The 17,070-nt window shown below is 40.3% G+C and overlaps 1 protein-coding gene across 4 annotated transcripts in view; it reads right to left on the reverse strand.

Annotated features, from left to right (window-relative positions):
- Positions 1–3,815: 3,815 nt before the first annotated feature.
- MGAT4A (alpha-1,3-mannosyl-glycoprotein 4-beta-N-acetylglucosaminyltransferase A) overlaps positions 3,816–17,070 on the reverse strand; it is a 94,936-nt gene continuing 81,681 nt past the window's right edge. For 3 of the 4 annotated variants that reach the window (XM_083362481.1, XM_083362480.1, XM_083362479.1), the window contains 4 exons: positions 11,480–11,558; positions 10,178–10,244; positions 9,395–9,507; positions 3,816–8,220 (listed from right to left, as the gene is read on the reverse strand). In XM_083362481.1, coding sequence (XP_083218607.1) covers positions 8,185–8,220; positions 9,395–9,507; positions 10,178–10,244; positions 11,480–11,558 — 295 coding nt within the window. In that variant the 3' untranslated portion in view covers positions 3,816–8,184. Of the gene's footprint in view, positions 8,221–9,394; positions 9,508–10,177; positions 10,245–11,479; positions 11,559–13,977; positions 14,154–17,070 lie in introns of those variants that run through there. The other variant, XM_083362482.1, reaches the window with a different exon arrangement.

Genomic DNA, 17,070 nt, shown 5'->3' on the forward strand with positions numbered 1-17,070 from the left:
CCAAACAAAAGCAGCACAACTCACCAGCTCAGGTCTGGGGCTGGCAGCTGAGACCAGCCCATCCACTCAGAACACACCCCCAGCCAATCAGAACACACCCACCATTCAAAACACACTCCCACCCAATCAGAACACACTTGGTCCCCCACCCAAATAGAGCACACCTCCACCCACAGAATACACCCCCTCTGGCAGTTTAAAAAAGAGGAACAAACAGCCACATGCTTCTCCCAGAAGAAGGAAGCTAAAGCCACCAGCCTGATGATGACGGATGGGATTCCGTCGAAACGTTGCGCCTACACCTTTAGTTCTACACGGGGGAAAAACCCGAATAACCAAAGATCCATATATATATATATATATATATATATATATATATATATATATATATATATATATATATATATATATATATATATATATATATATATATATATATATATATATATAACATATAAAAAGCATTTTTGTAGGTTTTATGTACACAAGTGTTTCCAGCGGTATTTATCTAATACAAATACTTCCAGTCCTTCTGCAAAACTTTCCAATTGTTTTTCTAGTTAAAACTCCAGAATGCAGTTTTTAAAAATATTTATTTCAAATAGTACATGGGCAGCTTGTGGCACATAGCGCACTGATGAAAGGCACAATTAACATGACTCAGTTAGATTTTCAAATGTAGCAGCAAAATTAACAATACCGAAATCTAGCTCTAAAAAAAGTTTTACAAGGAATTAACCACATCATGGAGAATGCCAAGGAACCTGGCTGTAGGATGAAGCATTCACAAGCATAAGAACAGAGAGACAACTAGAAAGCTGACAGAGTCAAACAAAGGGCAACTCTAAATGTTTTAAACCAGTACATTGGTTTCTACTGACAGTCAAAATAGCATCTTCAAAACACCATAATTCAAGTAATATACAAGTTGTTCCTTTCCCCAGAAGGAGGAAGTAGACTGAATTTGAGACCTAATAGACAAGAAGGGGCATTAAATAATATTTGTACTTTTGCAGGAAGAATTTCAAGTTTCTTTAGAAAAAAACATTCAAAAGCTCCTTTAAAAACTGGATTTTTTGAGCACCAGAAATATCCAGACACCTTCTATTAATATTTTAAAAATAAAGGTAAAGGTTCCCCAGCACATGCGTGCTAGTTGTTTCTGACTCTAGGGGCCGGTGCTCATCTCCGTTTCAAAGCCAAAGAGCCAGCGCTTGTCCGAGGACGTCTCCGTGGTCATGTGGCCAGCATGACTAGACGCCAAAGGCGCACAGAACGCTGTTACCTTCCCACCGTTATTTTAAAAATAACTATACTTAATTATCAACTGCTAAGATTTAGTATTTCAGTAAAATAAAGAATGCTAGCAACTTGAACATTTAGTTCAGCTGCATTTATATTAAGAAAATACGAATGTCAGTAGAAAATATAAGAAAAGTTATATCAGGAGTTTGCAACTGCTTTGGGATGCTGGGTATATTTAGAAAGCCGAGAATGTATTACAACCCGAGCACAATGGAATCTGGGAATAGCTCTGGCCTACTCACAGCTCGGCAGATGCCTTAGTGGAAGCCTGGAAAAGGACGGCCACTGAGGCTCTTGACCGAGTTGTACCCCTGCGGCCCCTTACCCGGTGCAGATCCCGTCGAGCTCCATGGTTCTCTGCGGAGCTCCGGGAGATGAAGCGTCGGAGACGGGGCCTAGAGAGCGGTTGGAGGTCCAGCCGATCCGAATCCGACCGATTGCGACTAAGAGCCCACATTAGGTCTTATCTCGCTGCGATAAGGGAGGCGAGGTCTAACCACTTCGCCACCCTTATCGCGTCCGCAGATAATCGCCTGGCCGCCCTGTTCAGGGTGAGTCGCTCCCTCCTAAATCAGGAGGTGAGGGAGGATCCCTTGCAGGGTCGTGCCGAGGAGTTTAACCAGCATCTGTCGGACAAAATCACTCGGATTCGGACCGGTCTGGACTCTGACTGGGCAGAGTCTGGCGATCAGGACACGGGCAGTCTTGTCGATACCACCTGGGATGAGTTTGATTCTGTGACTCCGGAGGAAGTGGACAGGATCATGGGGAGGCTGAGTACCACCACATGTTTATTGGACCCGTGCCCTTCCTGGCTGGTCTATGCAGCCCGGGAGAGGACACGCAGCTGGTTCCAGGCAGTTATATCGGCTTCTCTGAGTGAGGGTAGCTTCCCCGCCGTCTTGAAAGAGGCGGTGGTGAGGCCTCTCCTCAAGAAGCCTGCCTTGGACCCAGCTGTATTGAACAACTTTCGTCCTGTCTCCAACCTTCGCTTTCTTGCGAAGGTTGTTGAGAGTGTGGTGGCGCATCAGCTCCCTCTGGTCCTGGATGAAGCGGATTATCTAGACCCGTACCAATCGGGTTTCAGGCCCGGGCACAGCACAGAGACGGCATTGGTCGTGCTGGTGAATGATCTCTGGAGGGCTCGGGACAGGGGATATTCCTCTGTTCTAGTCCTATTAGACCTCTTGGCGGCTTTCGATACCATCGACCATGGTATCTTGCTGCGGCGTCTCAGGGGACTGGGAGTGGGAGGCACAGTCTTACAGTGGTTCTCCTCCTATCTCCAGGGACGTTCGCAGTCGGTGTTGGCAGGAGGGCAGAGGTCGACCGCGAGGTCTCTCATTTGTGGAGTTCCTCAGGGGTCGGTCCTCTCGCCTCTCCTGTTCAACATCTACATGAAACCGCTGGGTGAGATCATTCGTGGTTTTGGAGTTGGGTATCATCAGTACGCTGATGATACCCAACCTTTCCTTTCGACCCCAAACCAGCCCAGTGATGCCCTCAACGTGATGTGCCGTTGCCTGGAGGCAGTTCGGGTCTGGATGGGGAGGAACAGACTTCAACTCAACCCCGACAAGACTGAGTGGCTTTGCATACCTTCATCCCGGGTTTATTCGGACATTCCACCTCTTGCTATGGGGGGTGAACTATTACCCCCCGTAGATAGGGCTCGCAACTTGGGAGTCCTCCTAGATTCACGGCTCACTTTGGAAGACCATATAGGAGCTGTGACTAGGGGGGCTTTCGCCCAGGTTCGCCTGGTGCGCCAGTTGCGGCCCTATCTTAGCCGGGATGATCTATGCACGGTCACTCATGCGCTCGTGGCCTCTCGTCTGGACTACTGCAACCCTCTCTACATGGGGCTGCCCTTGAGGACCACCCAGAAGCTCCAACTGGTACAGAATGCAGCCGCGAGAGTTGTGTTGGGAGTCTCCCGATACTCCCACGTTACACCTCTGCTCCGTGAGCTGCATTGGTTACCAGTTGTCTTCCGGGTGAGATTCAAGGTACTGGTAATGGTGTTCAAAGCCCTCCATGGCATGGGGCCGGAGTACCTCAGGGAACATCTGCTGCCGGCATCAAGCTCCCTGCGCCCTGTGCGTTCCCACAGAGAGGGCCTCCTCAGGGTGCCACCGATCAGAGAATGTCGATTGGTGGCCCCCAGGGGGAGATCCTTCTCTGTGGGCGCTCCGGAGCTGTGGAATCAGCTACCGGTAGAGCTCCGGATGGCGCCTGATCTTCGCTCCTTTCGTCGCGATCTCAAGACGTTTTTGTTTGTACAAGCCGGCCTAGCCTGATGGGGATTGGTGGGGTTTTTTATTTTTTGGATTTTTAATTTTATCTTGGGGTTTTATAATTGTATACCAATTGTTTTAACTTGGGCAATCATTTAATCTCTTTTTAATGTTTGTATTTAGTATTTTACTTTGTCCTGTGAACCGCACTGAGTCCTCAGGGAGAAGGGCGGTATAGAAATATTATTAAATTAAATTAAATTAAATTACTCTCAAAATGGCTAATATGAGGGGGGGAAAACCTATGGCAAAGTACAGATTCTATGTTACCTTCCAGGGACTCTTCTAAACAAAATTCTGGACAGTTGCCACACATTTTATTAGAAAACTTATGAACTATTTTTTGAATTAAAAATAAGCCTAGTACCATGTATTAGATTCTCATTTTAGAAACTCAGAATTTTTTAAAAAAATTCTGGTTGAGCAGATGCTAGAGGATGTGTTCCACAAGTTATTAACTACTCCAAATTATCAGGATATACTTTTTTGTTATGTCACGAACTGAGAATTTTCTACTGAACCAACTTTCCAGCAACTTAGTGACATATAATCCTTGACCTGCAACCACTCGTTTAACAACTCTTTGAAGTTACAATGGCAGTGAAAAAAGTTAGGGTTATAATTGGTCCTCACACTTGCAACCATTGCAGCATCTACACATTCACAGATGAATGTGGCAACTGGCATGTATTTACGATGGTTGCAGCTTCCTGGGGTCAGGTGATTACCATTTGCAACCTTCCCAGCTGGCTTCTGACAAGCAGTCAGTGGAGGAAGACAGATTCACTTTACAACTGCAGTGATTTGCTTAACAACTGTGGCAAAAAAAGTTATAAGATTAGGCATGACCCACTTTACCACTGCCTTTTTAGCAACAGAAATTCTGGTCCCAACTGTGATTTTACATTGAGACTCTATAATACATTCTTTATAGCTGCATTCATGTTCTGATGAACTATTCATGTATGTAGTTATTGAAAAGCAATAAGCTTTTTGAATATTCCATTCAGTGAAATTATTCTAAGCACCAACTCAATGCATATTGGTTTGGTTTTGGGGGTTTTTTGTGTGTGTGTCTGGCCTTCAAGTCAGTATTATACTGACTACTGGTAATTTTCTGGACAATTCTTTGCTATTTTCTTGGCAGGATTTCAGAAGTGGTTTGTTATTGCCTCCTTCCTAGACCAAGAGAGAGGGGGACTGTCCCAAAATCACTCATCTGACTTCATGCATAAGGCAGTGTCTCCTAGTTTCTAGTCTAATGCCTTAATCACTATATTGCCTCTCTCACTGTTATTCTTACAAAACAACAATCTAAATCTTCCACTAGAAAATAAAATAAAGCATTTGAAGTGATTGTTTTAATAATCTCTATTACACCATCAGATTAACTGAATGTACTTAGAATTATGCTAGGACAATACCATTAAGTCAATTCTATTACTATTGCTCAAATGGTGGTTAATTGTACATAACTCTTTTCTTCATCAGGGCATTAATATACATAGAAGTTTATTAGTCAATTTAGATCAATGGCTCCCAACCTTTTCTAAACCCCCACCCCTAGAATGCTTCTGATATATTCTCGCACCCCTTACAAAGGTTTGAAATAACAGCAACAAATTATGCACATACACTATAATTTTGAAAACCCAAGTTTTCGCACCCCCTGGAATATTGTCTTGCACCCTAGGTGGTGTGAGTACCCCCGGTTGGGAACCCCTGATTTAGATATCTTATACAACTGGCCAATTGCTTTGGGAGATGGGTGTTCTTACCTGATTTATCCTAAGCCTGTCAGATCTTTAAAGCTGACAGTATAAAGAGTTGATATTTACTACTTTTCCACATTTCCAATTGGCAACACAAGAACACTTTGCTAGTGTACCTCATCTGTGCAATTCTTTATTACATGGAATGGTTTATACCTAAGACAGCTGTCTATTTATAGAAGTTTCAAGAATTAAAGTTAAGGATTTAAATATAACTAATACTGCATAGTAGAATACTACTGAACACAGGGAATATTGCATCTGACTAAGCATGCCTAAAGTTGCATTGGAGAAGATCACTTTTGATTTCTAGGTTACTGTTAAATCAATTGGCTAGTGATTTTGGAGAGAGAAACTTTCCCCAAAGACCATACATTCAATGGGAGTAAGTGATCTATTGGTCTTTGGAAGAGAACAGCAAATTACATTTAGATCTAAGGTTCAGACTAATTTTTAAATTAAATATAAAAGGTTAATAAACCTGCACAAACTGTAATGGAATAAGCTTCTAGTGATAGAAAATCTCACATTTATGCAGCAGAGACTCATAAATCACTGATCTGCTATGTTAGCTTGAGAGCTAGGACAAGTGATTATATAGCTTTACAACTTGTTTGTAGCAAAATTAAAATACGGAAATGAATATTTTCATACGTATTATTCCCTTTTCCATATAAAGAAAAGGTACATATTTTGAACAGTTTCTCACCTTCTCTGTGCTTTTCCTACCCAACCTTATTTTTGTGTAGGAAAACATTAATCTTGATTATCATTATTAAGTTTATCATAAATATACCATATCCCACGCACCCACCTCGATATGGCATGTCAATATTAAATACACATTCAATTAATGTTCAATATTATAGGCAGCTTACAGGTTATCTAAAAATAAGTTTAACATTTAAGATTTATTGAACATTTAGGAATCAGAGTTCTGCATTAGTTTATTATATGTCCGTAAAATAGGCCACTATTACTATTCCTTTCATTTTAGAATCAATACAGGCCATCCATTAATTTTATGGAAGTAATATTCAAATTTATAACTTAGCTAGTATGTCATATAAGCACTTTTGTATGAATACGTCCCCAACCAACAAAGAATTTCAGCAAAACTATGTCATAAATATAGGATCCCATCTATTTAAAATCAAAGCAATCTCAAGTCTTGAATAATTTGAAACAATTCAAGTATTGTTTTCATACTGTGATCTTTTCTTTCTTTAGAAGTGGTCGGACTCTTCACAGACTCAAATAGAAAATAGTTATCCAATCCCTTCAATTCCTTACAAATAATTTCTATATTTGATAGAAGGCAAGAGAGACACTGATTTTTGGCAAAAATGTACATTTGAGACACAGAAATATCTAAGAATTAATTCACAACACAAGCTATCACTATTAAAGAAGATTTAGTTTACCTGCGTGAGTCACAGAACTAAAAAAAAAGGCTTGGTTTTCACAACTTGGCTGGAGTTAGATAAGAAAAAAAAGTTTTGTTACTATTATTACTTTACTATTGCATGTTTTCTGTGCTACAGAGCACAAAGTGCTTGAATTGCCTCTCTTCAAGGCTACCAAGCAAACATCTTTTTTCTTTGAAATATAAAAGAAGCATTTAGATCACAGAAGCCTTGCTTAAGTCAGTTGGAGTACAATTCTTTTAAGCAGAAGCTGGATCTTAAGAAATAGAAATCACTTCCACATTTAAGGACTGACAAAGTTACAATTATAAAAGCTCTGCTGAGGTTACTGTGTATCTATTCCATTATTCCTAACATAATGCTAAATTAAATCATTCAAAAGCACTGAGCAGAGTTCATTGAAAAGGGGATGCAAAACCAAAAAAAGTTGATTTCAGAAGGCATTGCTATCCAAAGGAGCAACTTGGTTGATTGCATTGAAGAAAATTTTACAAAGATTAAAAAAGAACAACTGTTATCAAAGTACCCCTTTAATGGGTAATGATTCAAACTTTAAATTGCTGCAGACTTCATTCACTCTATTGAAATATAAAATTCCTTAATTCCCAGGCTGTGAAAATCACAGGTAATGTTCTTCAAAGTTCTTGCATGCCATGTTTGTATCTTTGAACACCATATCCTTGATTCTGTGAACCTCTCATGAAGATGGTCTTCCGTGGAAACCCTTCTTATTTTTGTGGGATTTGTGCAGGAGAATCTGGCATGATACAAAAGTGCTTCATTGGCAAATTCAGTTTAACTCTTCTAACCATGGCAATATATTACAAAATATGATCATTAACCAAGTAAAATGTAGAGTTAACTCAAAAAGTAAGGTAATACATTAAAAAACTTAAGTTATTATTGGCATAAAAATATGTATTTTCAAATTATTTAATAAATTAAATACCCTAAAATTTTTGAATATATATCCCTGATAATCTATAAAAGAGGGTTTTCAATAACAAAATAAATGGAGTTTCAAAAAGTACCCTCTTCATAAAATGTATTTTAACACCTTTTTCTCATTTCCAAGGAATGTAACAATATATACACTTTTTTTGTAATTGCCCATCACCATTGGATACACCAAGGAGAATTTATCCCTAGCCAACCAAAGTCATGTTCAAATTATTAATCAAGATAAAGAATGCCAGGTGAATATCAGTTTCTACACTGTAATCAATCCTTTTTGCAGAGTCTATATTCTCAATTACAGTAGAATTCACGGGAGGTAGTGTTTCAGTGAGAAAACTGAGTTGAAATAAGGTGCATACTCAATATCTTCCTTCTGCAGTTTGGATGATTTTGCAAAAGTATTCAAAATATTATCTTCTTACTTCTTCAATATTGATCAGTTGGGAGTTTTTTAATATGAATCTGTAATGCAGAATTGAAAAATGTCTGATAGTCCCCAATAAATAGCCAAACACTTAAGCAAACATAGATCATATACTTTTCAGTGTAGTGTAATCAAGTTATTGTAATATTTAACAAATGTTTGGGAGCATAACAAAATCACTTTTTTGAATGTGCTTTTGCATGTATTTTGGTACAAGAATGCCTGCTAACCTGAGATGGGATGAACTCCTAGATCAAAATTTACAGTATCTGTTATCAGAAGACATGATGAAAGAAATTGCTGAGAGATATTGTTCAATACATCTCTATGGCCATTACTACTGAAAGATTAAGGAGAAACAGAAACTGCCTCTTTTCTATTATAAGGTATGAAATAGTTACTTGTTATAATACTACTAACCAAAATTTCTCAGTTAATCTAAGCCAGTTTTTCCCAACATGACATTTTAGATGTATAGAACTTAAATGACAGTGCACCAGATTTGGCAAGTCTGATCTAAGTCATTAGGACCCCTGCAAACTGACAAACTTGACATGCATGGTTACTGTAAAAGGTTTTCTGAACTGTCTATTACAATGGACTAGCTCAATGATTCCATGAGCAGAATATACTGATAGAACACACTCTGACACTTGATAACAGAAGAAATGAATTTCTTTCCTCTGCTATTCTTAGAAATCAGATCTCAGGAACTGGAGAAAATTCTGAATAGCATGGGCGGTATTGTAGCTAGGAAAATTGAAAAAAGGGACATTCAACAAATAGGACATCTTTGGATCTAATTCAACTCATACCACTAGAGCAGGGGTGTCAAACTGCCAGCCTGCAGGCCGGACGTGTCATCCGGAAGCCGTACCCACCCCATTGCCGGCAATGGCAAAACTTTCCCGATACATTGCGCAACGTCATGTGATGTCACGAGTTTGACATCTGCATTAGAGTCTCCAGTCTGTTGCAGGAAGTCAAGAATATACAAGTGCTGTAAACTGCAAAAAATCAAACTATGCTGAATTTTGCAGCAATACCATTAATATTCCTCTTTACTGCACAGCAGCTACACTTTTATAAAGGAGAAATATTCAGAATAGCCACAAAGATTTAAGATATCATGATATTTAATATAAGAAACTTAAGAATTTAAATGTTTGAAGGCAAATGTTCTAATTATTAAGCATCCTGTTTAACTCTTACCTCATTTATAATTGCCCAGACAGATGAATTTTGTATGACCAGCAGCCGGATAGCTGTAATTGGATTTAAATTGCGACTGACTATTCCTTCTGCTCTGCCATTTTCAAATTTGCCTTTAAAAGCAAAAATTATTCTAAATAATTATACACTCAGCAAATACAAATCACCTACATCTAATCCTATTCATTTTGCACAAACAGATTATAAAACCTGGATTTTATGGACAATATGAAAAAGTCAAAGTTTTCATCTGCCATCTTATCTATTCTATCAAATGAAAATAGTATGGTCACTTCATTTAACTGGAAAATGAACAATTTCAAAAAAAGGCCTGCAGAGAACATGAAGAGTGCAAATAGCATTTGATTCAAATTCTTTAATGCTGCTGTATATTTTTGCAAAGCCAGATGGCTGCTTTGAGGAGACATTACATATGTACTCCCATGCACTCCAAGGAACCAGTTTGGAATAAATTCTGAAACACACCACCACCATAAAAACGCTTAAGTGATGCAGACTTCAGAATCCATAAATAGATGGTTGCATTTTTTTTTCTAGATCTCAGTTCCAATGTGTCACAGCACACCTTCTTCTTTTGTGATAATGCCAACACCATATCGGCTGCTCAAATACCTTATCTAACATTAGTTCATGAAATTCTGTCACCTGAACTTGATTAGTATGCTGCTAGATCAATAGTAATGCAAAATGAGCCATAACCTGAATTACCTAAATTTTGTATTTAAATGTCTATAAAACAGAACTGTAGTGTTATTTAGTTACCTATTCTGAAATAACCATCTTCTAACCGTTTCTCTTTGGTTTCTTTGCTTAATAACAGCTCTTTATTCTGAAAAATGAGATATAAAATATTATCATCCCATTGATAAAGGATTTAATTAATTATTTAACAAATAACATGCTAATGAATTCACAATTCTTCCCCTCATCCCCACTTCATAATAAGCTGGAAGCCAACAAGACTGGACTGGCCCCTCCCAGGAGAGGCCATGGTTGGTTGATACCAGAAAATGAAACAATATTCCTAAAAGATAATGATATGCTGCATCCTTTTATTTACATATATATAACTTATTTTAACACAAAATACGTAATGTGATTTTGCCTTGTCTCTCACTTATCTCTGGAATGTTCAGTAATGGCCTTTATGTATTGATCACCTTATATTCCTCTTTGAAACCTAGCTCAACTCCTATAAAATGTTGCTGTAGTCCAATACTAAATATATTTACTGATAAATAAACCCCAAGACAACACAAAATTGAAGTTTTAGAAGTTAAGAAATTTAGATAATTTAAATATTATTTTTAATCATCTGTAAGGCATGCAGTCCAATACACCTTTCCTCTTTGTTTCTACCATTACTCAGCATTCTGAAGAAAGATGGAAAGATTTGTGCTTTAGATTGTAAGCCGCCCTGAGTCTTCGGAGAAGGGCGGGATATAAATGGGATTAAAAAAAAAACCTATCGTCTATCAGCTGTTGCTGAATTACAAAACTTCCCACCCGGCCTGTGGTGAAAGAGATACAGGAAGATTTAGTTTAACAACTAAAGTCAGGTTTATTGGTGATGCTCTATTAATATTTAAACATCCTGTTCTGTGGGAGGGGGGGGGAATGCCTTCAGCTCATGAAGTCCAGGCTTATTTTTTAAGAGTGGGATAAAAAGAAATGTTGGTGATTCCAGACTTAGTTATTGCAGGAAGTGATTATCTGTAAATTCTCAGCCTTGAGCACACAAGGCAAACAGCCAGTGTAATCCCTAATATCAATAAAAGAGTGTTCCTGCTTACTCTCTTGTAATCCCTCCCTTCTACAGTGAATGTAATACAAACATTAATTATGTTCTTGCTAATTATCCAGTGTTGCGGTAAGCATTCAGCTTGGGAGTAGGAGAAAAGGAAAGCTGATATAAAATCCTAAGGACAGTCGTGGTCACGTGATTTTTCCAACTTAGTGACTGCGCTATTTAGCAATCGAGTTCTGGTCCCAATTGTGGTTGCTAAATACTTGTATTTGTTCTTACATTCATAGAAAGGAAAAAGGAATAGAGTTTTATCATACCTTAAGAGGTAATATGTCCACAGTTGTATTGATCAATATATCCCCTGGATGTTCTGGATTGCCACTATGGAACAGGAATCTATATCATGGAAAACAATAAAGAAAAACAAATTGAGAAAACAATCACAAGTAACCCATATATCTCAAATTCTATCTATGGAAGAGTTTACTTTCAGGTAATATGCAAAGAATTGTTATCAAGGATCAAGAACAAAACATAATGTTCAAAACTGATGTTGCAAACAATTCATTATGGATAGTTTCAAATAGGTGTGACTCAAATGCCCTTAAGTAATACCTAAACAAGATAACTAGCAGAATTTCAGTTATATCTATACAAGTTCAGAAGATTTTTTGTTCTATTTTTTTTGCTGAGAATCTAGTTAAAGACCATATTGAATTGTAAGTCGCCCAGAGTAATTGACAGAAAAGGACAGCTATACAAATTACACAGTTTCACAATTTGCAAATCCTCCTTCATTCATATTAGTGTATTTAATATTTGCTTAAAGCAGCCACTTTATTATATTATTCCAACCAAATTACTGTGCTACTCTAGAAAGTTTTCTACCAGTATTAACAGTTACTGTTTTTCAAGTGATTGCAATATTGCAGAAGATACTGCTCCTCTTAGTACTACTTGGCAAGCATCTAGCAACCCCCAGGACCTACAGTTATTTGAAAAAGGAAGTACATTTCATGTAAATGTTTCTTTTTTAAATATGTGGGCATATCAATATTTCATCTTTAAAGATAATGGTGATGTAGTTGAACAAAATATATACATGAAGAATTGATATGTATTTACTTATTTACAGTGGAAAAAGTAAGTGCCGTATATACTTGAGTATAAGCCGAATTTTTCAGCCCACTTTTTGGGCTGAAAAATTCCACTTCGGCTTATACTCCAGTCAACAAAAAAAAACTTACCGAGGACTTGTGCGCGGCCGAGGCTTTGGTGCTTCCGGGATTGCGCGCACCTCTCCCAAGCAGCCGCCGTCCGGAGACCTGCCGAAGTTTGGGGAGGTTTGGGGAGGTGCGCGCGCACCTCTCCAAACCTCCCCAAACGTCGGCAGGTCTCCGGATCTCCGTGCCTTGCCTGCCTGCTTCTTTCCGCTGCGGAAAGAAGCAGGCAGGCAGGTCACGGAGATCCGGAGACCTGCTGACGTTTGGGGAGGTTTGGGCACCTCCCCAAACCTCCCCAAACGTCGGCAGGTCTCCGGATCTCCGTGCCTTGCCTGCCTGCTTCTTTCCGCAGCGGAAAGAAGCAGGCAGGCAAGGCACGGAGATCCCGAGACCTGCCGACGTTTGGGGAGGTTTGGGGAGGAGATCCGGAGACCTGCTGACGTTTGGGGAGGTTTGGGCACCTCCCCAAACGTCGGCAGGTCTCCGGATCTCCGTGCCTTGCCTGCCTGGGCAGGCAAGGCACGGAGATCCGGAGACCTGCCGACGTTTGGGGAGGTTTGGGGAGGTGCCCAAACCTCCCCAAACGTCAGCAGGTCTCCGGATCTCCGTGACCTGCCTGCCTGCTTCTTTCCGCAGCGGAAAGAAGCAGGCAGGCAAGGCACGGAGATCCGGAGACCTGCCGACGTTTGGGGAAGTTTGGGGAGGTGCCCAAACCTCCCCAAACGTCAGCAGGTCTCCGGATCTCCTCCCCAAACCTCCCCAAATGTCGGCAGGTCTCCGGATCTCCGTGCCTTGCCTGCCTGCTTCTTTCCGCTGCGGAACGAAGCAGCCTGAACGAAGCAGGCTGCTTCTTTCCACTGCGGAAAGAAGCAGCCTTCTTTCCGCAGCGGAAAGAAGCAGCCTGCCTGCTTCTTTCCGCTGCGGAACGAAGCAGCCTGAATGAAGCAGGCTGCTTCTTTCCACTGCGGAAAGAAGCAGCCTTCTTTCCGCTGCGGAACGAAGCAGCCTGAACGAAGCAGGCTGCTTCTTTCCGCTGCGGAAAGAAGCAGCCTTCTTTCCGCAGCGGAAAGAAGCAGCCTGCCTGCTTCTTTCCGCTGGGGAACGAAGCAGCCTGCCTGCTTCTTTCCGCTGGGGAACGAAGCAGCCTGCCTGCTTCTTTCCGCTGCGGAACGAAGCAGCCTGCCTGCTTCTTTCCGCTGCGGAACGAAGCAGCCTGAACGAAGCAGGCTGCTTCTTTCCACTGCGGAAAGAAGCAGCCTTCTTTCCGCAGCGGAAAGAAGCAGCCTGCCTGCTTCTTTCCGCTGCGGAACGAAGCAGCCTGAACGAAGCAGGCTGCTTCTTTCCGCTGCGGAAAGAAGCAGCCTGCCTGCTTCTTTCCGCTGCGGAACGAAGCAGCCTGAATGAAGCAGGCTGCTTCTTTCCGCTGCGGAACGAAGCAGCCTGCCTGCTTCTTTCCGCTGCGGAACGAAGCAGGCGGCGGCGGAGGCTTGCAGAACGGCGGATCGGCTTATACTCAAGTCACCAACTTTTTCCAGTTTTTGGGGGTGAAATTGGGGGTCTCGGCTTATACTCGAGTCGGCTTATACTCAAGTATATACGGTATGCCCTTAGCTCTAATACATGGTATTGCCTCCTTTGGTGGTAGCATCCTCAAGTACACAGCTTATAACTGTCTATCCATCTCTGATATCAACTGGGAAGATCTTTTTTTCTCACTACTCCATGCTGATTTTTTCAGCTGTGCAATGTTCTTGTACCCAGCAAGAAACTGTTGATTAATTAAAAGAGAAAAATGAAGCTCTTGTTCACTGAGTGTCAGAGAAGAATAGCATAGATGATGTGGTTCACCACTGTTCAGTCACAATAATTCTAAACGTAATTTTGAAGTTTTTCTGGATTATTATTACTGAGCCAATTACTTTCACTACTCCATCAAGTGTTTAGTGTAGGCTAAAGAATTATCTTTTTTTAAAAACTGCACTATATTTTGGAAACCCATTCTGAAGGTCTATATAATTTTATGTAAACAATAAAAATAACAGACTAAATTACAGAATTTCTCTGATGGTTTGATCCAATACATTTGAAATTAAAATAAATGCTACGCCATCTTTTCATACTAACAACTAAAAACAAAATGTCAGTCAAATCATTTCCAAACAACAGAAAAATTATGGTAGTCATGTTTCATATGATATTTTCAGAATTATACATCCTTGTTCCTCATCAAACTGAACATGACATCATGTAAGCATAATTGTAAAAATGTCATGTGAATGCATACATATTAAATCAGTGAGGGATTCTACACAATGGATTTTAAAGAGTCACTTCAGTTCATTACTTTTAAATGCTTTATATATACCATTATGTGTAAAAAGGTATTTCATATATATTTAATAGAATAAATATTTCCAGAGCTATGTATAAATACTACATAACAATGCAAAATTCACTTAAAAGTCACAGAGCAATTAATACATAAATAGCTTCATTTTATATCCAGTTTAATATTTCAATATATTTTCTAGCATAAATATGAGGGCAATTCAGAAACAAACATCCGTTTGAATATCAATGACAGACACTTGCAGATACAGAACTTTTTTATATACATGTTAGAAAACTACATTACATTACTTTTTAACATAATTGCCATTCAAATGGTGTCACTTGTCATAACGTCTTACAAGGATTGAAATTCCTTAGTAGTAGTCGCTCGGCGGCAAAACTGGGCTATTTGGGGGGCGGTGTGATCAAAAACATCCCAACGGAACTGCTTCAAAAGTTCTTGGGTGTGTCTAGTAGTGTCCGGGAGAGCATTATCGTGAAGCAACACCACACTGGAAGTGGTGCCATAGAAAATCCCACCAAATGTGAAGATGCCAAAGGAGTACTGCTAGTGAAGTTCATGGAGCGTGGTTCAACCATCAGTTCAGAAGTATACTGTGAAACGTTACAAAAACTCAGACGAGCCATCCATAACAAGCGACGGGGCATGCTAACTTCCAGTGTGGTGTTGGTTCACAATAATGCTCGCCCGCACACCGCTAGACGCACCCAAGAACTTTTGAAGCAGTTCTGTTGGAATGTTTTTGATCATCCCCCCCATAACCCAGATTTGCTGCCAAGCGACTACTATTAAGGAATTTTAAACCTTGTAAGATGTCATGACAAGTGCCTAAATTTGAATGACAATTATGTCAAAAAGTAATGTAATGTTGTAGTGTATAATAAAAGTTCTGTATCTGCAAGTGTCTGTTATTGATAACCAAACCAAGGTTAATTTCCAAATTGCCCTCATACTTCATTGCAAGAATATAAATTGCATGACAATAAGCTTTAATTGCAAACTGTATTTTTAAATGTTGTTGTTGTTAGCTGCGAAGTCGTGTCCGACCCATCGCGACCCTATGGACAACATTCCTCCAGGCCTTCCTGTCTTCTACCATCTTCTGGAGTCCATTTAAGCTCACACCTACTGCTTCAGTGACTCCATCCAGCCACCTCATTCTCTGTCGTCCCCTTCTTCTATTGCCCTCGATCTTTCCCAGCATTAGGCTCTTCTCCAGTGAGTCCTTCCTTCTCATTAGGTGGCCAAAGTATTTGAGTTTTAGCTTCAGGATCTGGCCTTCTAAAGAGCAGTCAGGATTGATCTCTTCTACGACTGACCGGTTTGATCGTCTTGCAGTCCAAGGGACTCGCAGGAGTCTTCTCCAGCACCATAGTTCAAAGGCCTCAATTCTTTGGCGCTCAGCCTTTCTTATGGTCCAACTTTCACTGCCATACATTGCAACTGGGAAGACCATAGCCTTGACTATACGTACTTTTGTTGACAGGGTGATGTCTCTGCTTTTTAGTGTGCTGTCTAGATTTGCCATGGCTTTCCTCCCCAGGAGCAAGCGTCTTTTAATTTCTTGGCTACAGTCCCCATCTGCAGTGATCTTGGAGCCCAGGAAAATAAAATCTGTCACTACCTCCATTTCTTCCCCATCTATTTGCCAAGAATTGAGAGGGCCAGATGCCATGATCTTGGTTTTCTTAATGTTAAGTTTCAACCCAAGTTTTGCACTCTCCTTCTTCACCCGCAACAAGAGGCTCTTTAGTTCTTCTTCACTTTCTGCCATTAGAGTGGTATCATCTGCGTATCTTAGGTTGTTGATATTTCTTCCGGCAATCTTAATTCCAACTTTTGATTCATCTAGCCCTGCCTTTCTCATGATGTGCTCTGCATATAAGTTAAATAGGCAGGGCGACAGTATACAGCCTTGCCGGACTCCTTTCCCAATTTTGAACCAATCAGTGGTTCCGTGTCCAGTTCTCACTGTTGCTTCTTGACCCGCATATAGGTTTCTCAAGAGACAAATAAGATGGTCTGGTACTCCCATCTCTTTAAGAACTTGCCACAGTTTGTTATGATCCACACAATCAAAGGCTTTAGCATAGTCAATGAAGCAGAAGTAGATGTTTTTCTGGAACTCCCTAGCTTTCTCCATGATCCAGCGTATGTTGGCAATTTGATCTCTAGTTCCTCTGCCTCTTCGAAATCCTGCCTGTACTTCTGGTAGTTCTCGATCCACATACTGCTGAAGTCTAGCTTGTAGGATTTTAAGCATGACTTTACTAGCATGAGAAATGAGTGCAATGGTGCGATAGTTTGAACATTCTTTGGCACTGCCTTTCTT

The sequence above is a fragment of the Vipera ursinii genome (assembly GCF_947247035.1).
Source record: "Vipera ursinii genome assembly, chromosome: 4".
NCBI lineage: Eukaryota > Metazoa > Chordata > Lepidosauria > Squamata > Viperidae > Vipera > Vipera ursinii.